Source organism: Calypte anna, chromosome 5, assembly GCF_003957555.1.
Source record: "Calypte anna isolate BGI_N300 chromosome 5, bCalAnn1_v1.p, whole genome shotgun sequence".
NCBI lineage: Eukaryota > Metazoa > Chordata > Aves > Apodiformes > Trochilidae > Calypte > Calypte anna.
The window spans coordinates 10,068,588-10,085,126 of record NC_044250.1 but is presented as its reverse complement, the minus strand read 5'-3'; the positions used below and the strand labels follow the sequence as shown (position 1 = coordinate 10,085,126).

Here is a 16,539-nt window from a genome sequence, read left to right as displayed (position 1 = left end):
AGTATGTTTAGTACCTCAGGACTGAGTGCTCAGTAGGCTCCTCAATGACCTGGCCTTCTTAAAAACCCTACAGATTTTAACTTACTTTATGGTGGCTTACAAGTTCAGCTCAGAGTAAACTGATTTAGAATTTTTTCCCATGTTTGCTTTTCTATTTTTTTTTTTTTTTTTTTGGCACTGCTCCTCATCCAGATAAAAGAACTGCTAGGGCAGACAAATCCATTTGGGGGCTTTTCTTTGCCTTGCATGTTTGCACTGTAAACATCACATAAGAAAAGGGAGTCCTAAGGGTGAAGTGACTTGTTAAAAATCTGGTAATCACTCCCTGAGTTGAGAATCTCATTCAGTTGAAATTCAGTCTCCTATGCTCTTGGTAAATTGCAGTATCCTCGTTTGCTGCCTCTTCTGATGCTTTGCTTTGATGCCCCAAATTCTCTTGTTCTTCGGGGGCTACAGGTGCTCATAACACTCCCTTTGTTCATTATTATTTTCTTTAGAATAAAGGAGTGATAGATTGCTTCAGGGATGCAGCAGATCACAAGATATGAGAAATAACTTGAGCATTCCTGGAAGTAAATTTGTGATGCTGAAAACCTGACATTTTTCAAGATAAATATATTTAATCAATTCTGCTCTTGAGAGAGAGCAGTTGGGATAGAGATGCATCTCCCTTTGTACCTGCTGAGAATTTGTTTCATGTCAGTGGGGAATAAAAAGAATTTATATGCAGTGACAGAAATAATTGATTGCAGGTGTTAAAAGAGCCCAAAGTCTCCATTTCATGTTTAGCCAATATGTGCCTGTGCCATGCAAGCACAAACTTGATATTTTTTACAACTGCTATACTAAAGGAGGAAAGTAGACTTAGCTCAGGTTTGGGGCAATATGCACAGAGACACCCACTTGTTTTACTGCCATCCTAAAGTCTCTATGGTGGACAGTTAATCAGGATAAAAACCTAACAGTATTCCAGTATTATTTTCTGATTTACAGTTATGTCAAAGGTTTAATCATTAAAATATATATCTATATGTTCATTGATTCTTCCAAATTTTTGAATTAATGAATAGTTTTTCTTCTAAATATCCGGAGTTCGATTTAATTGCAAATAATTAAAAATCTTATCAAGGAAAGCTGGCACTTACTGATATAAAGACAGCATAGTATAATACATCTTGAGACTGGCTGGTATAATTGTGGTTTTCTCCTCTCAGAATCCCTACTGTGATTATATTAGGCTGACCACAGAATAAACATGCATAAATACTTCCACCAGTTCCAGTGGACTTCTGGAAATGTATATTCATTGCCAATTATTTCCTTCCAGAACATAATTTACATCAGAGCCATAGGCTACAGATTCTACAATATCTTTATGTAGTGATGCATTTAGGTCTCTTGAGTTGTCTGCACACAAACTGAGTAGTAAAGGGAAGAACTTCTCAAGTAGTATTTGACAGCTGGTGCAAACAGCAGGGAAACACACAACCTCCAAGAGCAGTGCTCATCTCTCTGGTTTCATGTACTGTATCTGCAGATTCACTAAAGGAATCTTGTGTTGATCTCAGTCTCCTTTTGATTTAGTCATAAAGAATCCATTCTGTGTGAATCTGGAATTATCCTTGCTCTCAGTCAGTTTGCCTTTATAACCTGCTTCTCCTGAAGAGGGGGTTGAAGGACATGGTTACAGCCATGTGATGGGTGTTATGATCCAGACCTGAATTACTGTTTGGAAAGTGTGGTATCAGTGCAAGGAAGGTGCAGCAGGATTTGGCTTAGAAGAAGAGCATGAACTGTCATTGATAAGGAGGTGTGAAGAAAACCCAAGGTATCAAAGTACCAATTCCTGAGTTGGATGTTAGAGAGAACAACATCCACATATACCTACCTGCAGTAATTTAGGAGAAAGTAGATGTAGTCTAAAAAGGGTCTGAGAGACCATAAAAGAAGATTGGTTTATGCAAAACAAAAAGAATAAAAAAGATAGATTTCATACAGTCAGCTCCCTGCATAAAAATCTGCACAGACTCAGAGAATTTTATATATATGTAATTTTTATATATTTACTACAGAGATGTAAATAACTTTATTTATTTTCCTTTGGTTTTAATTCTTATCCCACAGTTACATAAGAAATATTGTTTTATCTTATCTTCTGCCACGCAAGAGCCTTGAAGAATTTAATATTTTAAAGTGAAAGTCTTATTTTAGTTCATCTTTTGTGTTTTCTTTACAGTGCTCTTTGAAGGTATGAGATCTGTTTTGCTTAGTAATTAATAGGTGCTTATTTTATGTCTAGAAGGTAAATTTTAAAAGCTTATCTTCCTCTCTGGCTGCCAGGAAATATATTTTGTAAGCAATAGTTCCCCCAACTTTTTAAACAGAAGAAGAATAAACCAAACTTCTTTGATTTGTACTGGCTGGTGAGGGGACTCTGCTCAAAGCACTGATGAAGTTAATGAGGAAAACATGTTCATAGTCTGCCAGGTGGAGCAGAGAGTTCTCACAGAAGTCCTGTTAATCATTCAGCATTGGGTTCTCCCCTTCTGAACAAAAAATGTGCTGAGGGCTGTAGCACAGCAGGGTCCAGCCTGATGCTGGTGCCCTCCCCTCTGAACTGTGCTGAGACCTTCAAGACCCATCTGGATGTGTTCCTGAGATCCTGCTTTGGCAGGGGGGTTGCACTTGATCTCCAGAGGTCTCTTCCAAACTCTACAATCTATTTAATTATTCTGTGATTCATCTCAGCCTCTTCAGGTGTTTGCCTTTAGAGGGACTGGCAAACAGGGAGTCAGGACAATCTGGGTGCAGGAGGATCTCATCAAAGGTGGGCATGAAGTGCTGGTGATGGGCACTGGGCTGCAGAGGGGCTGCACATTGAGCCCAGGTACCCACATGGGGAGTTATCCCTTCACCAGTCAAAAAGGAACACCCCATTCTCTACTGGGAGCTGCCCAGCAAGTATCTGTTAAACTTTGACAAAGACCCTGGTCAGCAGTGAATGAAAACATTTAGAAGAATATGATCAAACATTAAAAAATGTCCTTAGGCTGGACTAGGTTATTGAACAGTGAACTATTTGACCACAGCTTCAGTCCTCTCTTGAGGTGAAGTGAAAAAATGGTGTGGTAAAATCAATCACATTAATAGCTCTTGCAAACAGGAATTCTCAGCCAGCTGCTTAAGTTAATTTAGTGCATCTGTATATTTGAAATGATTATTGGACTGTAATTCAGGGAAACACTGAGTAAGCAATACAATCTCATCCCATCCTTTTACTGGCAAATAGAGAGGACTTGGAAAGTGCTTGGCTCATGACACCCAGAATATAATTTGTAAGCACTGCAGATGGAAGTTTCAGTGAAGATCAGCTGATCAGTTCCTACCTTATCCAGAGACTTTCTATATGGCTGTAGGCAAACTAAATAATCTAGCCCTTGCCTCAGTTTATCATCCCTAATGTGGATGTGACATTTTATTGAATTACAAAGATGATGTAAAGCAGTCACATTACCAATTGTGCCATATATTGGTCAGAAGTGCAGATGGTTGCAGTAAGTCATGCTAGTAAGTAGCATAAATTGTGAAAAAAATCAGGTTTTTCCATTGCAAGCTCAAATATATCTAACCCACTTTACTGGAAAGAGAGCAACAAACCAATATATAAATACTAATTCCTGCTCCTTTTTCAAAGTTTTACTAGCTAGATTATTTTAAAGCAAGCAAATGAAAATAGTAACTTGGTATTATTTCATCTTAAATATCCTAAGGCCTTGAAGACTGTAGAATGTCTTCTAATTATAAAAATACTCATCTACTCTAGAGCTAGTTTGCTATTTTTCAAGCTGTTTTGGCTCCAAAGAAACTATTCAAATATTTTTCCCTTGTACAGTGAACTCAATCTCATTTTAACTTCATTGCAACTCCATGCTGAAGTGTATTGGTACATTAATTCTTTCAAAACCAGTGGCTCTTTTTTTCTAAACAAACTGACTTCTTTGAGTAATCATGTTTGATGGAAGAAGAAATCTAGAGGGTATAAAATGAGAAGGTCATTATCGTGTTGTTCCAAATGAACACCTATGGCAAAGCATTATTGGTTCCACTTACAAGTTCTGCTGGGAATATTTCAATTTTCTGGCTCATTGTCAGGTGACTTTGATGTCTTCTAAGGGCAGATAAGTTATGTCTGAGTTGGAAACATCTGTGGGTTGGAAGCATCTCTGAGATTAGATCAGATCTATTTATTTTTTTTAAATTTTATTTGGTTCCTCAAGCGCTAAGCATGAGCATTTAAAATTATATCCTCAGCTAGCACAGATAGTTTTAGAGTTACAATTTTGATGTTTGTTTTGGGTTTTCTTTTGGTTTGTTTTACAAAACATCAAAATTGTTAAATTGTTAAAAATTGTTAATTGTTAAAACATCAAACCATTAAAACTGTTTCACAGCTTCAGTATGTGCCCAACTGGAACTGAAGTCTATCAAGTCCAGTGTCTGCTGCTGGCCAAGAAAGCAGCAAATAATTTTATCCACTTGGATGTGAGATAATTCATCCTTAGTGGTAGATCTCAATGTAAATTCTAGTTTCTGGCTTTAAAACAAAATAGCCTCTTAAAAATGCATGATAGTGAACAACATGCTACTATTTCTGTTAACTGTTAAGTGGGTCATCTTCTGTTGGCTCTTGCTGGCTTCCTGGCACCAGCCATGCTCTTTGGTAGTGAACTCAACCACACAGTCATGTTATGCAAGAAATTATCACCTTCGGTCACTTAAAATTTGCTACCATGTAACACTTTCCTTGGGTTTTATGCTTTAAAATCATGAGAATGGAAGTTCTTTCTCCAGTGCTCTGCTCTACTATTTCTAGACCCCTACTTATAAACTCCCAGTCTCTCTTTTCTTAGGCTAACAGGTTTTTTCACTCACTGCTCAGAGGTGTACATGTCCACTGCCTTAACCATTCATCCCTCCTTCTAATTCTGCAATACCTTGCAGTGGGATAGCCAGTGCTGTTACCCTGCTGATGTGTGTTACCCTGCTGATGGTGTGAACTCACATGGAAGACCAATATTGCAATTTGAGGATGGTGTAGTAGATCTGAGCTTCACGTCTGTATCACTTAGCTGCCCCTCTCTATTTTAGCATTTCCAGGGTACAGTTGGTGCCACACTTAACTCTTGATGGTTTATTCCATAATACCACAATTCCATGCAAAAAGGTGACTTCAGCTAACTTGTATCAGTCTTTTCTTTAAACCTATGTCCTTCATATGCAATGTAGCCATGACCTACAACAGAATTTCTGAGATACCAGGTGCCAGAATGCCCCTAAATCATATACTGATTATATTTCTTGATCCCTATCTTTCAGGAAATCCTTCTTTCTTCATACCATATGTTTTTTTCCCCACGAAGCCAGGAACTGTTTCTGTAACTGTATAATCTTGACACCGACTGAGGGGGGAGGAGGGGAGGGATTTACACGGTCAATAGCGTCAATGGGTTTAACTCCTGCTGTGGCTGCTGGGATGAGAGGGGGGTGACCTGTAAGGTGCATGTGGGGCAAGAGCCGGGCTCCTCAGGGAGCTGTCACTGCACTCTGCCCCCAGCCAGAATTGGTCTGCTGGCGTGGCTCCCCCTGGATTGCTCCCGGTGACCGTCCCAGGACCGGCAGCCACCGTGTCCCACCAGGTCCGTGTCACCACGGGGTGCCAGGCTGGTGTCTGTGAACAGAGAACATTTATTTTCCTTTAAGAGCTGTGTTAAGCTTTATTGACAGACCCCGGGCCGAGGCTCCTCAGCCATTTTGGGTCGAGGTCTAAAATTTAGGGATTTTGCCAGTAGGGCTGGTTGAGAAGGCGGCTGAGCACTTCTCACTCTGCTCCCCTGCCTTAGTTGGCTGCGAGGGCTGCTCGGCGGCTGCCGACCGCGGGGGCGGCGTGATGCACGTCGGACCTAACTGAACCGGGCCGAAACGAGCTGAACCGGACCGGGCCGTGTCCAGCCGCCTCACCCCGCACATGCCCAGTGCCGGGGCAGGCGCCGACCGTGAGTCAGTGTCGGCGCGGCTGACGGGGCAGGGGCGGGCCCGGCGCGGGAGGCGGCTCGGCTCGGCCCAGCCCGGCCCTCCTCACCCGGGCGATGCCTCAGCGCGGCGGCGGCGGCAGCGGGGGGGCGGGCGGGTAGCGGCAGCGGGGACGCGGCGTTACTGCCCTGCCTTTCCCTGCCCGCTGCTGGCCCTTCCTCCGCCCCCTCCCGCGTCCCCCTCCCCCGCTCCGGTGCCCGACTCAGCCGCCGCTCCGGGCAGGGAGGAAGGGCTGGGAGCCGCCTCCCGCTGCCCCCGGCCGCCCCCCTCCCCATGCAGCCCGGCCCGCAGCTGGGAGCCCTCCCCGGGGGGATGTTTCTGCGACCGCTGCCGGGATAACCGGAGCGCCGTCCGCCCCCGCCCCGGACGGAGGATGCTGCCCGCGCCGTGGCGGGTTCCGATTCGGGCAGCAGCGGCCGCGTCCCCCTCCTTGGCTCTGGGCAGCGTCGCCGGGGAGAGATGACTTCAAGGCATCAGGCGGACTGGATCCCTTACAGGTAACGGGGATCCGCTCCCGGGGGGCGGCGGCAGGTACAGCGGTGCGGGGCACGGGGGATGGCCGGAGGGACCGGGACTGATCCCGAGCCGGAGCCGCTGCCCCTCGGCGAGCCCGGGAGGTCGCTGCCGGAACCGGGGCCAGGTGGGGAGGCTGGGGGGGTCCCGTCCCGGGCAGCTGGCGGGTGCTCTCGGAGGGCGGCTTCTGTCCCGCCTCCCAACTTCGCGTCGGTCCTGCTCCGCGAAGTTCGGGGCTGGTCTCTGGGGAGAGCTGTCAGGCTCTCGGCAGGCGGAGAACGGGAGCGCCGCTGGGAGAGCCACGCTCGCTCCGTAGCGGGAGCGCTTTCCTCCCTGCCTCCGCCACAGGGCCCCCCCCGGCCGGCCGGGATGCAGCGGGCGGAGCGCTGCGCCCTCGGTGGCGGGGAGCCCGGCTCCTTCGGGCTCTCGCTACCCAGTCCGCTGGGTGCCGGCGAGAGCGGGGCGGCGAGCCGAGCCGTGCCGTGCCGGGCGGGGAGCCGCCATGGCGAGAAGCGGGATCGCCATGGCAGCGCCCGGCAAGCGGCTGCCATTGGCTCCGCCGTTGCCATAAGCTACGGGAGCCGCCGTGCGGCCGCCGCTGCCCGGGAGCCCCGTGCGTCAGCTGCGGGAGCCGGCCCGGCCTCGGGGAGGTGCGGAGCCCCCGCGCCCCGCGGAGGGGCCGCGCTGCCCTCTTGTCGCCTGGCAGGGCGGCGGCGGAGCCTTTCCCGTGCATCCCCTCCCCGAGTGCCCGGGTTTGGAGCGGGAGCGTTTGGTGATGGAATAGGAACACAGTTGGTGTCAGACTTACCGGAGAGAGGGGAGAGGGAGCCAGAGAAGCTCCGGGCGGGCTGGGGAACAGTAATAAAGCAATTTCTGAATCTCCTGTTCGGAGAGACGTTGACGTTATGGAGTTTTTTGGGTTTTTGTTTTTTGCTTTTTTTTTAGTTTTCATTTAAGTCTCTTTCAAACTGAGTTACTGCACACAGAAATCACGGGTGTTGTGTAAAGGCGTTCTGGGTAAGACAGCAAGGCTTGGTTGTTTCGTTTGGTTGCAAATAAAGCAAGGTAGATACAAAAATTCAAGGCTTTTGTTTGCTTGTTGTGTTTTCAGGGAATCATGAAGTTAAAATATTTACAGAGTGCATTTTAAAACAAAGGCAGCTATTTAAGCAGGTCAGTTGTAGTTTGCCCCATTCTAAATGACAATATTTGTAGTGACCATATGCCACAATGATTGCAACATAGACACAATAAATCACTGCTTAATATGAGAAAAAAAAAATAAAACAATGGATGCAAAGGTGGAGTTCTGCTCTCTTAATCTGAGTGCATGATTGTTCTGATCAATAGAAGAATCAGGAAGAAATAAAAATTACTACAATGAACCTGAGAATATCACCACTCTCTCTCCAACAATTTTCAGACCATGTATTTTGAAAAGATATGAGGAATTGGCAATAAGGCTTGAAAAATGACTAGTGGATGCATTCTGATGCTGTTTGCCTTGTAGTAAAGGCAAAAATACCAGAAAACCAGCTGCTCGTGGCTCTTCCTAGCAGCAGAGGAACTGTTCTGTTCTCTTAACTGTACATGAGGCTCTTCAGAGAGCAATGGAAGAAGTTTGCTGAGTTTTATAGCAGTGGCCTTGAATAAGTAAAAGAAACACCATCTTCTGTTTTTGCCCAGTGCTATTCAAAGACACAGAGAGACAAAGCAGTAGGTCTTCAGAGAAAGACAGATTTGATGATGCTCATGTCTTCTAATAAAATATTATTCTTAAATCTTAACCATATGTTTATGGCCAGAAACTGCTGAGGACTGCCCCAAAACCAAAAGGCAAACTACATTTCTGCTCACAAGTATCTTTCTTTAGGTTTCTAACAGAGTTACCTTGCTACAAGTTGACTTCTTTTTGAGTCTTCATAGCTAATCCCTGAATTAGAGGTATATCACTGGAAATCTCATTGCACCTGCTGGTTTAAAGAACCCTCCAGGATCCCCTGAACATTCTTACCCATGAAACGACAGTTTCTGACTGCGTATGTGATTGAGATTAGACATTAAATGTCTAAGTGTCAGTGATGCTGGTGTGGGGGACAGGGCACAGGCTGTTGGGCAAGTTGAAGTATGGAAAGATGTATGTGATATACCCCAAGCCTTGCTGATGTACAGTGTGCTAGAAAATTCTTGCAAGCCTTTCTCTGAGCTTGGCAAAGCTCTTTCAACTTTGGCATCAACTTTAAAATGGTATCATGGCTCCTAAATCAGCATCTTTCCTCCTAGCCATCACATGTACATGCAGACATCCACCTGAATTAATTCGAGCAAAGATGGTTTTTTCTTTAGCAAAATTTCATCTTTTTTGATACAAGAGAAGTGAGCTAGAGGGAATCAGTACTCTGTGTGTCATGCACAACTCGTTAAGCAATCCACCTGCATGTCCAAAAGTCATAAAATAGATTATACTTCCACTTTTAAGATGCTGAGAATATTTCAGGTGAGTAAAGAAAAAAATCCAGCAGTTCTTTCAGTGTCAGTGCAGGCTTTCTCATGCTGAGGTGGATAAAAGATTCATGTTACTTGTGAGTTTGCCATTTTGGCATTTTACCATTAATGTGTTTTCTTCTTATGTATTCTGCTTTTGAAAAGCTAATAGTAATAGGATGAGGGGATTTGAGTTCACTGATGTTGTGAAATACAATTGAGAAATTATTATTTTTAAAAAAAGCATTAATTTTAACGAGGCTGCTTTATAGATAGAAATCAAAGCTTATGATTAAGCACTTACAAGAAGCTGTATACCAGGTACGACAAGCCAGGAACTCTTCTTCAATTAAGCCCATTTTTAACAATGTTACTGTCCCTTATTATAAGTTTATTATGAATAAAAGTAGTTCAGACTCCAGTAAAAAAAGTCAGTTGCAGTTCATGTAGCTGCCCCCATTACGGAAGGTATAGCTTCTAGAGGAATAATTTTCTCCAGCACAGTAGTGTTTTCCTTTGTTACCCTTTGGCAGTTTCCAATAGAAAATGCAAAGCAGAATTATCTGGGAATCATTATGGATTCACAGGAGTTCAGGTTTTTTGTTCAAAAATATGTTTCCATTTCAAATATTTTTTCCTGAACTAGTTTTTAATTTATAGAATTGCTGAAATTGCATATGCATTTTTATTTGATGCTGGTGTGGCATTCACCTGAGGTGTTGGGATATCCCCTACCTTGGTGTTCCAAAGGCAGCAGTGCAGGTAGGGCACTCACCCCTCTGCAAGGTGCAGTTTGTGTGTGCATTGCAATGCAGGCAAACTGGAGCTCAGCTGCCTGCTGTGGGCAATGGCATTGATAATTCATGAGAGTGCTGCTTTTTCTAAGGAAAAGGGTACAAAGTGTATCTGTCTCCTCTTCTCTAAATTAGGCTGTCTTGTCTCCAGTTATTGAGATGTGTAAAATTAGCCCAGTTTTAAAACATTAACATTAGCCCTCTCCCTTGAAGAGGCTCTGTGCTCTCATTGTAGGGTGGTGCTGCTGTAGTGCAGAGTTCAGAATCCTCTCCTGCCCAACATCAGTGGTAGGGAGAGGTAGAAGCACAGCATCAGAGGCCATTGCTGCCCTGAAGCTGATAGCCTAAATCAGCCAGGCAGAGGAGAGAAGCAAGGAAAATGAAGTATGGCTTCAGTTTGACGAGGAAGAGAAATAGAGATCTGTGGAAGTTGCAGGGAATTGGCTTAGATGGAAATGGGACAGGCTCAAGGGAGATGAGCTGCAGAGCTGGGAGTAAAACCTGCTCGTGTGCCAAAGGTGGATTTAAATAAGGGGCTGAAGGGGCTTTGCCATCTCTTGCTGGTTGTGCTTTGGGCCTTATGACAGATAATTGGCTGCACCAGCTGTCCTGGAATATTGTCACCCCTGGCCATTTTTGCAGTATCAATATCAAGAGCAAGACTAAGAGCCATTTCATACTAGGCTGGTGGCTTTCTGGTAGTGGCAATCATTTGCAGGTCTCTGGCAAAGGCAATAATTTCCGAGCCATCTGTCCCAGATTGGGATCACGGCCAGAAAGTGGATATGTAAAGTTAGAGCTCCTCTTGCTGTTCCTTGAGTCCAGCACTTTTGACTCTTATGTCTGAGGATTTCTGGACTTTCCTTAAAGCAATATCCATTTAGACATGCAGGCAGCAGCTTTCTGGAAGGTGGTTCTTCTTGTTAGTAACTAAAAATTGCCATTCGAGAGAACTGGATTCTTTTCACACTTCCTCCTCAGTCCTCTTCCCCTCACACTGACTTATTTTTTAATTCATCCTTTCCTGGTTTTCATCTTTCTGAACAGATTTCTTTTTGCCATTTGTCCTGATATCTTTCTCTCCTTGCCTCTTTTTTTTGCTTTCTTCTCTTTCCCATTTTTATTATTCATGAAAATTGATTGAATTGATTAGTCATGAAAATAAATTTTTGTTTTGCTAGCTATATGGTGATTGCAGGATATGTATATGTTTGCTATCTAATTTGTATTTTTTATTATTTGTAACTTTTGAATAAATCCGTCACAACTTCTCACTGTAATACTTCAGTAGTTAGTACCATTTGCAATTTTTTAAAGGTGAAATTATTTATTTCACAGATTATTGAAAACTAATTTCAATATTTGCTGCAGATTATTCAAAGATTATTACTTTAAGCTTGGATGTTAAAATCAGTGGTTTTTATATCTCACTTAATGCTTAAGCTTTGGTTACTGTAGTATATTAAGGGAAGTAACTCGGATGAGGAGATGCCCTTTTTGGTTATAATCTGTGTCATGCAAACGAAGGATGGCAAGGAATAGAAGAACTGTTCTCTCACAGTTTTGCAATCTGTTACCATGATTTAGTGTTGGGACAACACCAGCAAATTCTGAGGATCTCAGCTGAGATTATAACACTTCTCTGGGCTGTGTTAGCATTTGTGCAATAGGTGCAGTTATACAGCAAGACAGTCTTCAATCTGGAGAATTCTCATCTTAGAAAAGAGATACAAAAGGAAGGCACAAAACACCAGTGAAAGATCAGGGTTATTGTTGGCATACTTCTTTTTGCTTTAGTTTTTGCTACAGACACATGATCATCAGCTTTTTTTACCATCCCATTCTTTCCAGAGAACAGCATGTAGAGGGTGCAAAGGTAACTGTGGGAGAAAGTGGAAAAAGTATTTAGGAACAGGATGGGTACATGTGAGCAAAAATGAAACTTTTTTTTTTTTTCTGAGAGAGTTGTTTTATACCACCTTGGTTTATTTAATACTTTATGGTAACATAGCAATTTATTTTATTTTATTTTATTTTATTTTATTTTATTTTATTTTATTTTATTTTATTTTTTCTTTATACCTGTTCAGTACCCATGAATGTATTTGGGGATATCTACAAAATTGTTTTAGTTGATGTCTGCATGGCGTAGCTTTGTGACATTTAGGAAGGTCTTCAAATGCCCTGTTTGCCCTGTGGTTTATTTACCAGATGTATTTGAGTTGTCTTCTGCATTTATATAAAGCTAAAATATATCTTTACGTTTCCTTTCAGTGATTATAGCAGAAGTAGCTTTTATACTTTTGGATAGCTAATAAATTGGGAATTACAGATTTATCTATTCTTTATGCTTAAAGGGAAAAACTGCCTGACTTTAAAACACTTTCTCTGGGGAAAAGCAGCAGGGTCTTGTGCAGCAGAGGCTGGTAACTGCTTCTGTCAGTACAAGAATTTTGCAGCCCTTGGATGCTGATTCTGTGCAGTCAGATCACCATCCTTACACCTGGAGACAGGGATGCTGAGGACTCCTAACACCACCCTCTGCCTTCCATGGAGCTGCTTGCAGGAAGCAGTCACAAAGAGGTGCCACAAGAGCCTCTCTGGTGACTTAAAAGGGAATTGCATTGGTTTCACAGCTTTTCTGAGCTAGCTTTTTAACTGAGCAAATATTACCAAGCAGTTTATACATGAATACATTAATAGGAATGCATGAGTGTGCTTTGTGAGTGACATTCCTTCCTCTCTGACAACTGAAGTGCTTGAGTCACTCTTTCATAAAGTTGAGTTTTAGCTGGAGTTCTCAAATGTTTACCAAAATCAAGTCTTGAATTGCAGATTTCAGTGAAAGCCTTCTGATTCCTGTTGAGATGCATGTTAACACAAGTCTGTGAATATAATAGTTTGTAATTAATATAACTCATTTGGCACAGGTAATCAAACCACAGCATGAAGTTTTAAATGGTAATTTTAATTGTAATCACAGTTCTAACTACCTGCAGGTGGGAAATTACAAGAAGAAGAAATTCCTTGATTAACTTCAAATTATGACTAAGTTGGAGACTGTATCTGCAAGTGAAATACAGATATGTCAGCATTTGATCCATGTTTAGGGAAGGGATCAAAACAATTCTGTCTTTCAAATTTGGTATCATTTTGAAAGGGAAATTATTAAAGTTAAAATCTAGGTATTTCCATTAGTGGTACCTCTGCCACATCAAGAAGTGTAAAAAAAATGGTTCTGTTGTTCTTAGAATAGGTTTTTGCTAACTGATACCTCTACAGCAGCATTTTTCTGTGTCTGCAGCAACAACAGCAGCAACAAATATGTTGCATCGTGTTGTAATTCTCACTTCTGAAAAACTGAGGAAATTATTTGATGTATAAGAATAGATAACTTGTCTGGACAATGACTTATCCTAACTACTCCAGACAGGTTGAGTGACAGCTGAAAGACTAAGACACTTACTGTACCTTGGAATGCATCCCACTATTTCTGGCAGACATAAATCCCCAGACTCAGGCCAGAAGTATGAATTTCCATTAAGCAATCTTTTGCAGACCTGGGGATTGCATGAACTCTTCTATGCCTACCTAAAAATTTAGGTTAGTTATATGGGTAAATAATGCATCTTTTGGGACACTGCATCTGTAGAACTACATTAAGTAACATTAAAGATGTCTCTACACACCAGTGAGTCAGACCCTGATAATTGACTCTTCTGGGTTACTGAATTTTAAATCACTTCACTGGCTGTTGCTGCAGAAAGTAAAGTCCGAGGTTTTAGAAGTTTTTGTGTTTGCCCTGGAATAACACTAGATTTGTTTTATTGCCTGTCCTTCAGGCAGAGCTCAGGTACCTCTGCAGGTTGTGTATCATTAATCCATGCAGTGATGGAGACATGGAGAACCCTATAGCTTTGCTTGGTGTCCCACTGGTTAAATTCTTTCCTTTTGTATTTGATCTCTGTGGTATGTCCATGCTGCATACTGCAGTGCAGTAGAGAAGCACTTGGACAAGCTAGATAGGAGCTAACACAGATATTGAAAGCTGTACAACATCAAAAATGCAGAAGTGATTTACTCCTCTGAGCAGCAATGCAGTTCAGTCTGTGAGGAGCCAGGGACTACCACAACTGAATTGTTCCCAGTATCTGTGTTAGCTTGTTTCCAGCTAGCTGGGTCTCTAGCAAAGCACAGCTCACAATGTGAATGTAACTTTTAATTTAAAATTCATTATTTGGTCTAAACTGAGAATGTTAATTTTTGGCTCTTAAGAGCACTAGATACATATGAACAATCTAGTCGAGGCTCTGGCTTTTCAGAATACTAGGATAATTCTTTGTAGATATGCCAGATATATTAATTATGAAATACTGTATTAATACCCAGAGAAAATGGGCCATTACATCAGTGCACAACCATCATGAGATGGCTAAAACTTTAAGGCATCCTGGAAGACACCTTTTAACTGTTAACTACAAGGAATGATATAATGTAGTTTTCAGGCACTATTGATGCAGCTTGAAAAAGTATTAATTACTTCCTTGAGGCTTAAGTATCACTCACAGATTTTAAAGATCAAGAAAAAACATCACAGGAGAAATATAAATTAAATTCAAAGTCGGTCCTCCCCTTTTTCCTCCCCTTTTTCCTCCCCTTTTTCCTCTCCTTTTTCCTCTCCTTTTTCCTCTCCTTTTTCCTCCCCTTTTTCCTCCCCTTTTTCCTCCCCTTTTTCCTCCCCTTTTTCCTCCCCTTTTTCCTCCCCTTTTTCCTCCCCTTTTTCCTCCCCTTTTTCCTCCCCTTTTTCCTCCCCTTTTTGATTTTCAGGCACCTTCTGTTATTGATTCATTTAATGCTATACTCTTGAGACTTTGCAAGATAGAGGTTGTTCTGATTAGTAATGGAAGGAAAAAAACATTTCCCAGTCCAGTGCTCCTTGGAAATTACTATCCACTTGCTGGACTTTCAGTTTATTGATCATTGCATTCCATTGAAGTATACGGATTTAAGAACATGTGCAGAATAGCTTTATTTCAGCATGAGGTTGGTATAGGCTTTTCAAAGGCTGGAATGTAATGCTACATACGGGTGTGTGAAGAGTCTATGGCTGGATTTTCAGCATTGTTCAGGGTTACTCTGATTCACTACTTGTCTTATTTCCCAATCACAGCCTGATCAAATGGCCTGTTTGAAAATCTGAAGCTTTTGTTGAAAATATTTAATGTGGTGAAGAGAGAGGGAGGAAATGACTGTTGTGCTGCCTAGTCAAAATGACAAACATCATATAACACATTGCAGTTTTTATGTGCTCTTTGGCAAGAACAGCTCATTCTCATCTAAAATGAGCTTATTCTGAAGAAAAATGTAAGATGCTTTGGAGGCATAGAAGTTTTCACTGCATTGCATCATGTATTGTAAAAATGCCAAATTGACAGTGTGAGGAGTCCTCAAAGTAACTCTATGCATTGTGATGAGAATTCAGCCCAAGGGGTTTCAGTTTACAATCACCTCTGCAATATTGCATTTACTATGAACTTAGTAATAATGCCAAACATGACTGCTTAGTGCAATAAATTGCAACTATAAAGATGGTGTTCTGTATGATTTTGTCTTTTACTTCATGTGTGTTGAGTGCACCCTCAGTAAGTTTGCAGATGACACCAGGCTGAGTGGGAATGTTGATCTGCTTGAGGGTAGAAAGGCTCTGCAGAGGGACCTGGACTGGCTGAATCAATGGGCTGAGGCCAGTTGTATGAAGTTTAACAAGGCCAAGTGCCAGACCCTGCATTTAGGTCACAACAACCCCAGGAAATGCTACAGGCATGGGAGGAGTGGCTGGAAAGCTGCCTGGTGGAAAAGGACCTGGGGGTGTTGGTTGAGACCTGGCTGGATATGAGCTAGCAGTGTGCCCAGGTGCCCAAAAAGGCCAGCAGCATCCTGGCTTGTGTCAGAAAGTGTGGTCAGCAGGACCAGGGAGGTGATTGTGCCCCTGTACTCAGCACTGGTGAGGCCACACCTTGAGTATTGTGTTCAGTTCTGGGCCCCTCACTACAAAGACATTGAGGTGCTGGAACATGTCCAGAGAAAAGCAACCAAGCTGATGAATGGTCTAGAGAACCTCTAGGAAAGGCTGCAGAAACTGGGGTTGTTAAGTCTGGAGAACAGGCTGGGGAAAGATGAGGGGAGGGTTGGTCACTTCTCCCATGTAACCCATGATAGAACAAGAGGAAGTGTCCTGAAGTTGAGCAGGGCTTGGTAGTGTGCTAGGTTAAAGGTTGGCCTTGATCTTAAAGGTCCTTTCTGTTGAAAATAAAAAAAATAAAAGTGTTCCCAGAGGGGCAGCATGGTGAGCAGTTACAACACTATCCCTTTAAAAGGGTCCCATGGAGGAAGCTGTTGCTGTCCCATGCATTTCCAGCTTGCTTGTGTCAGTGGCTTTCTGTCCATAATTCTTGGGCTGAAGTCTTCTACGTCCTATTCCAGCTTTGGCTAAGTCCTGAGAGAGCAGGAAATTGGAGCCTTCTTGATCTGACAGAATGGAGCTGAACGAGATCCAGTGGATGATCCTGCAGGCTGGAATGGCTCACCTTGTAACCCCGTATCCTGCAGCAAACACGGACTGAGGGTTGTGCCCTGAAATGTGAGAGCTATGAAAATG

The 16,539-nt window shown here is 42.8% G+C and overlaps 1 protein-coding gene across 1 annotated transcript in view; it reads left to right on the top strand.

Moving 5' to 3' along the window:
* The first annotated feature begins 6,025 nt into the window (after positions 1-6,025).
* The window catches only part of TUB (TUB bipartite transcription factor), a 55,688-nt gene continuing 45,174 nt past the window's right edge, over positions 6,026-16,539 (top strand). Inside the window, 5 exon segments of the mRNA XM_030451438.1 lie at positions 6,026-6,121; positions 6,124-6,269; positions 6,271-6,352; positions 6,354-6,437; positions 6,439-6,587. Coding sequence (XP_030307298.1) covers positions 6,026-6,121; positions 6,124-6,269; positions 6,271-6,352; positions 6,354-6,437; positions 6,439-6,587 — 557 coding nt within the window.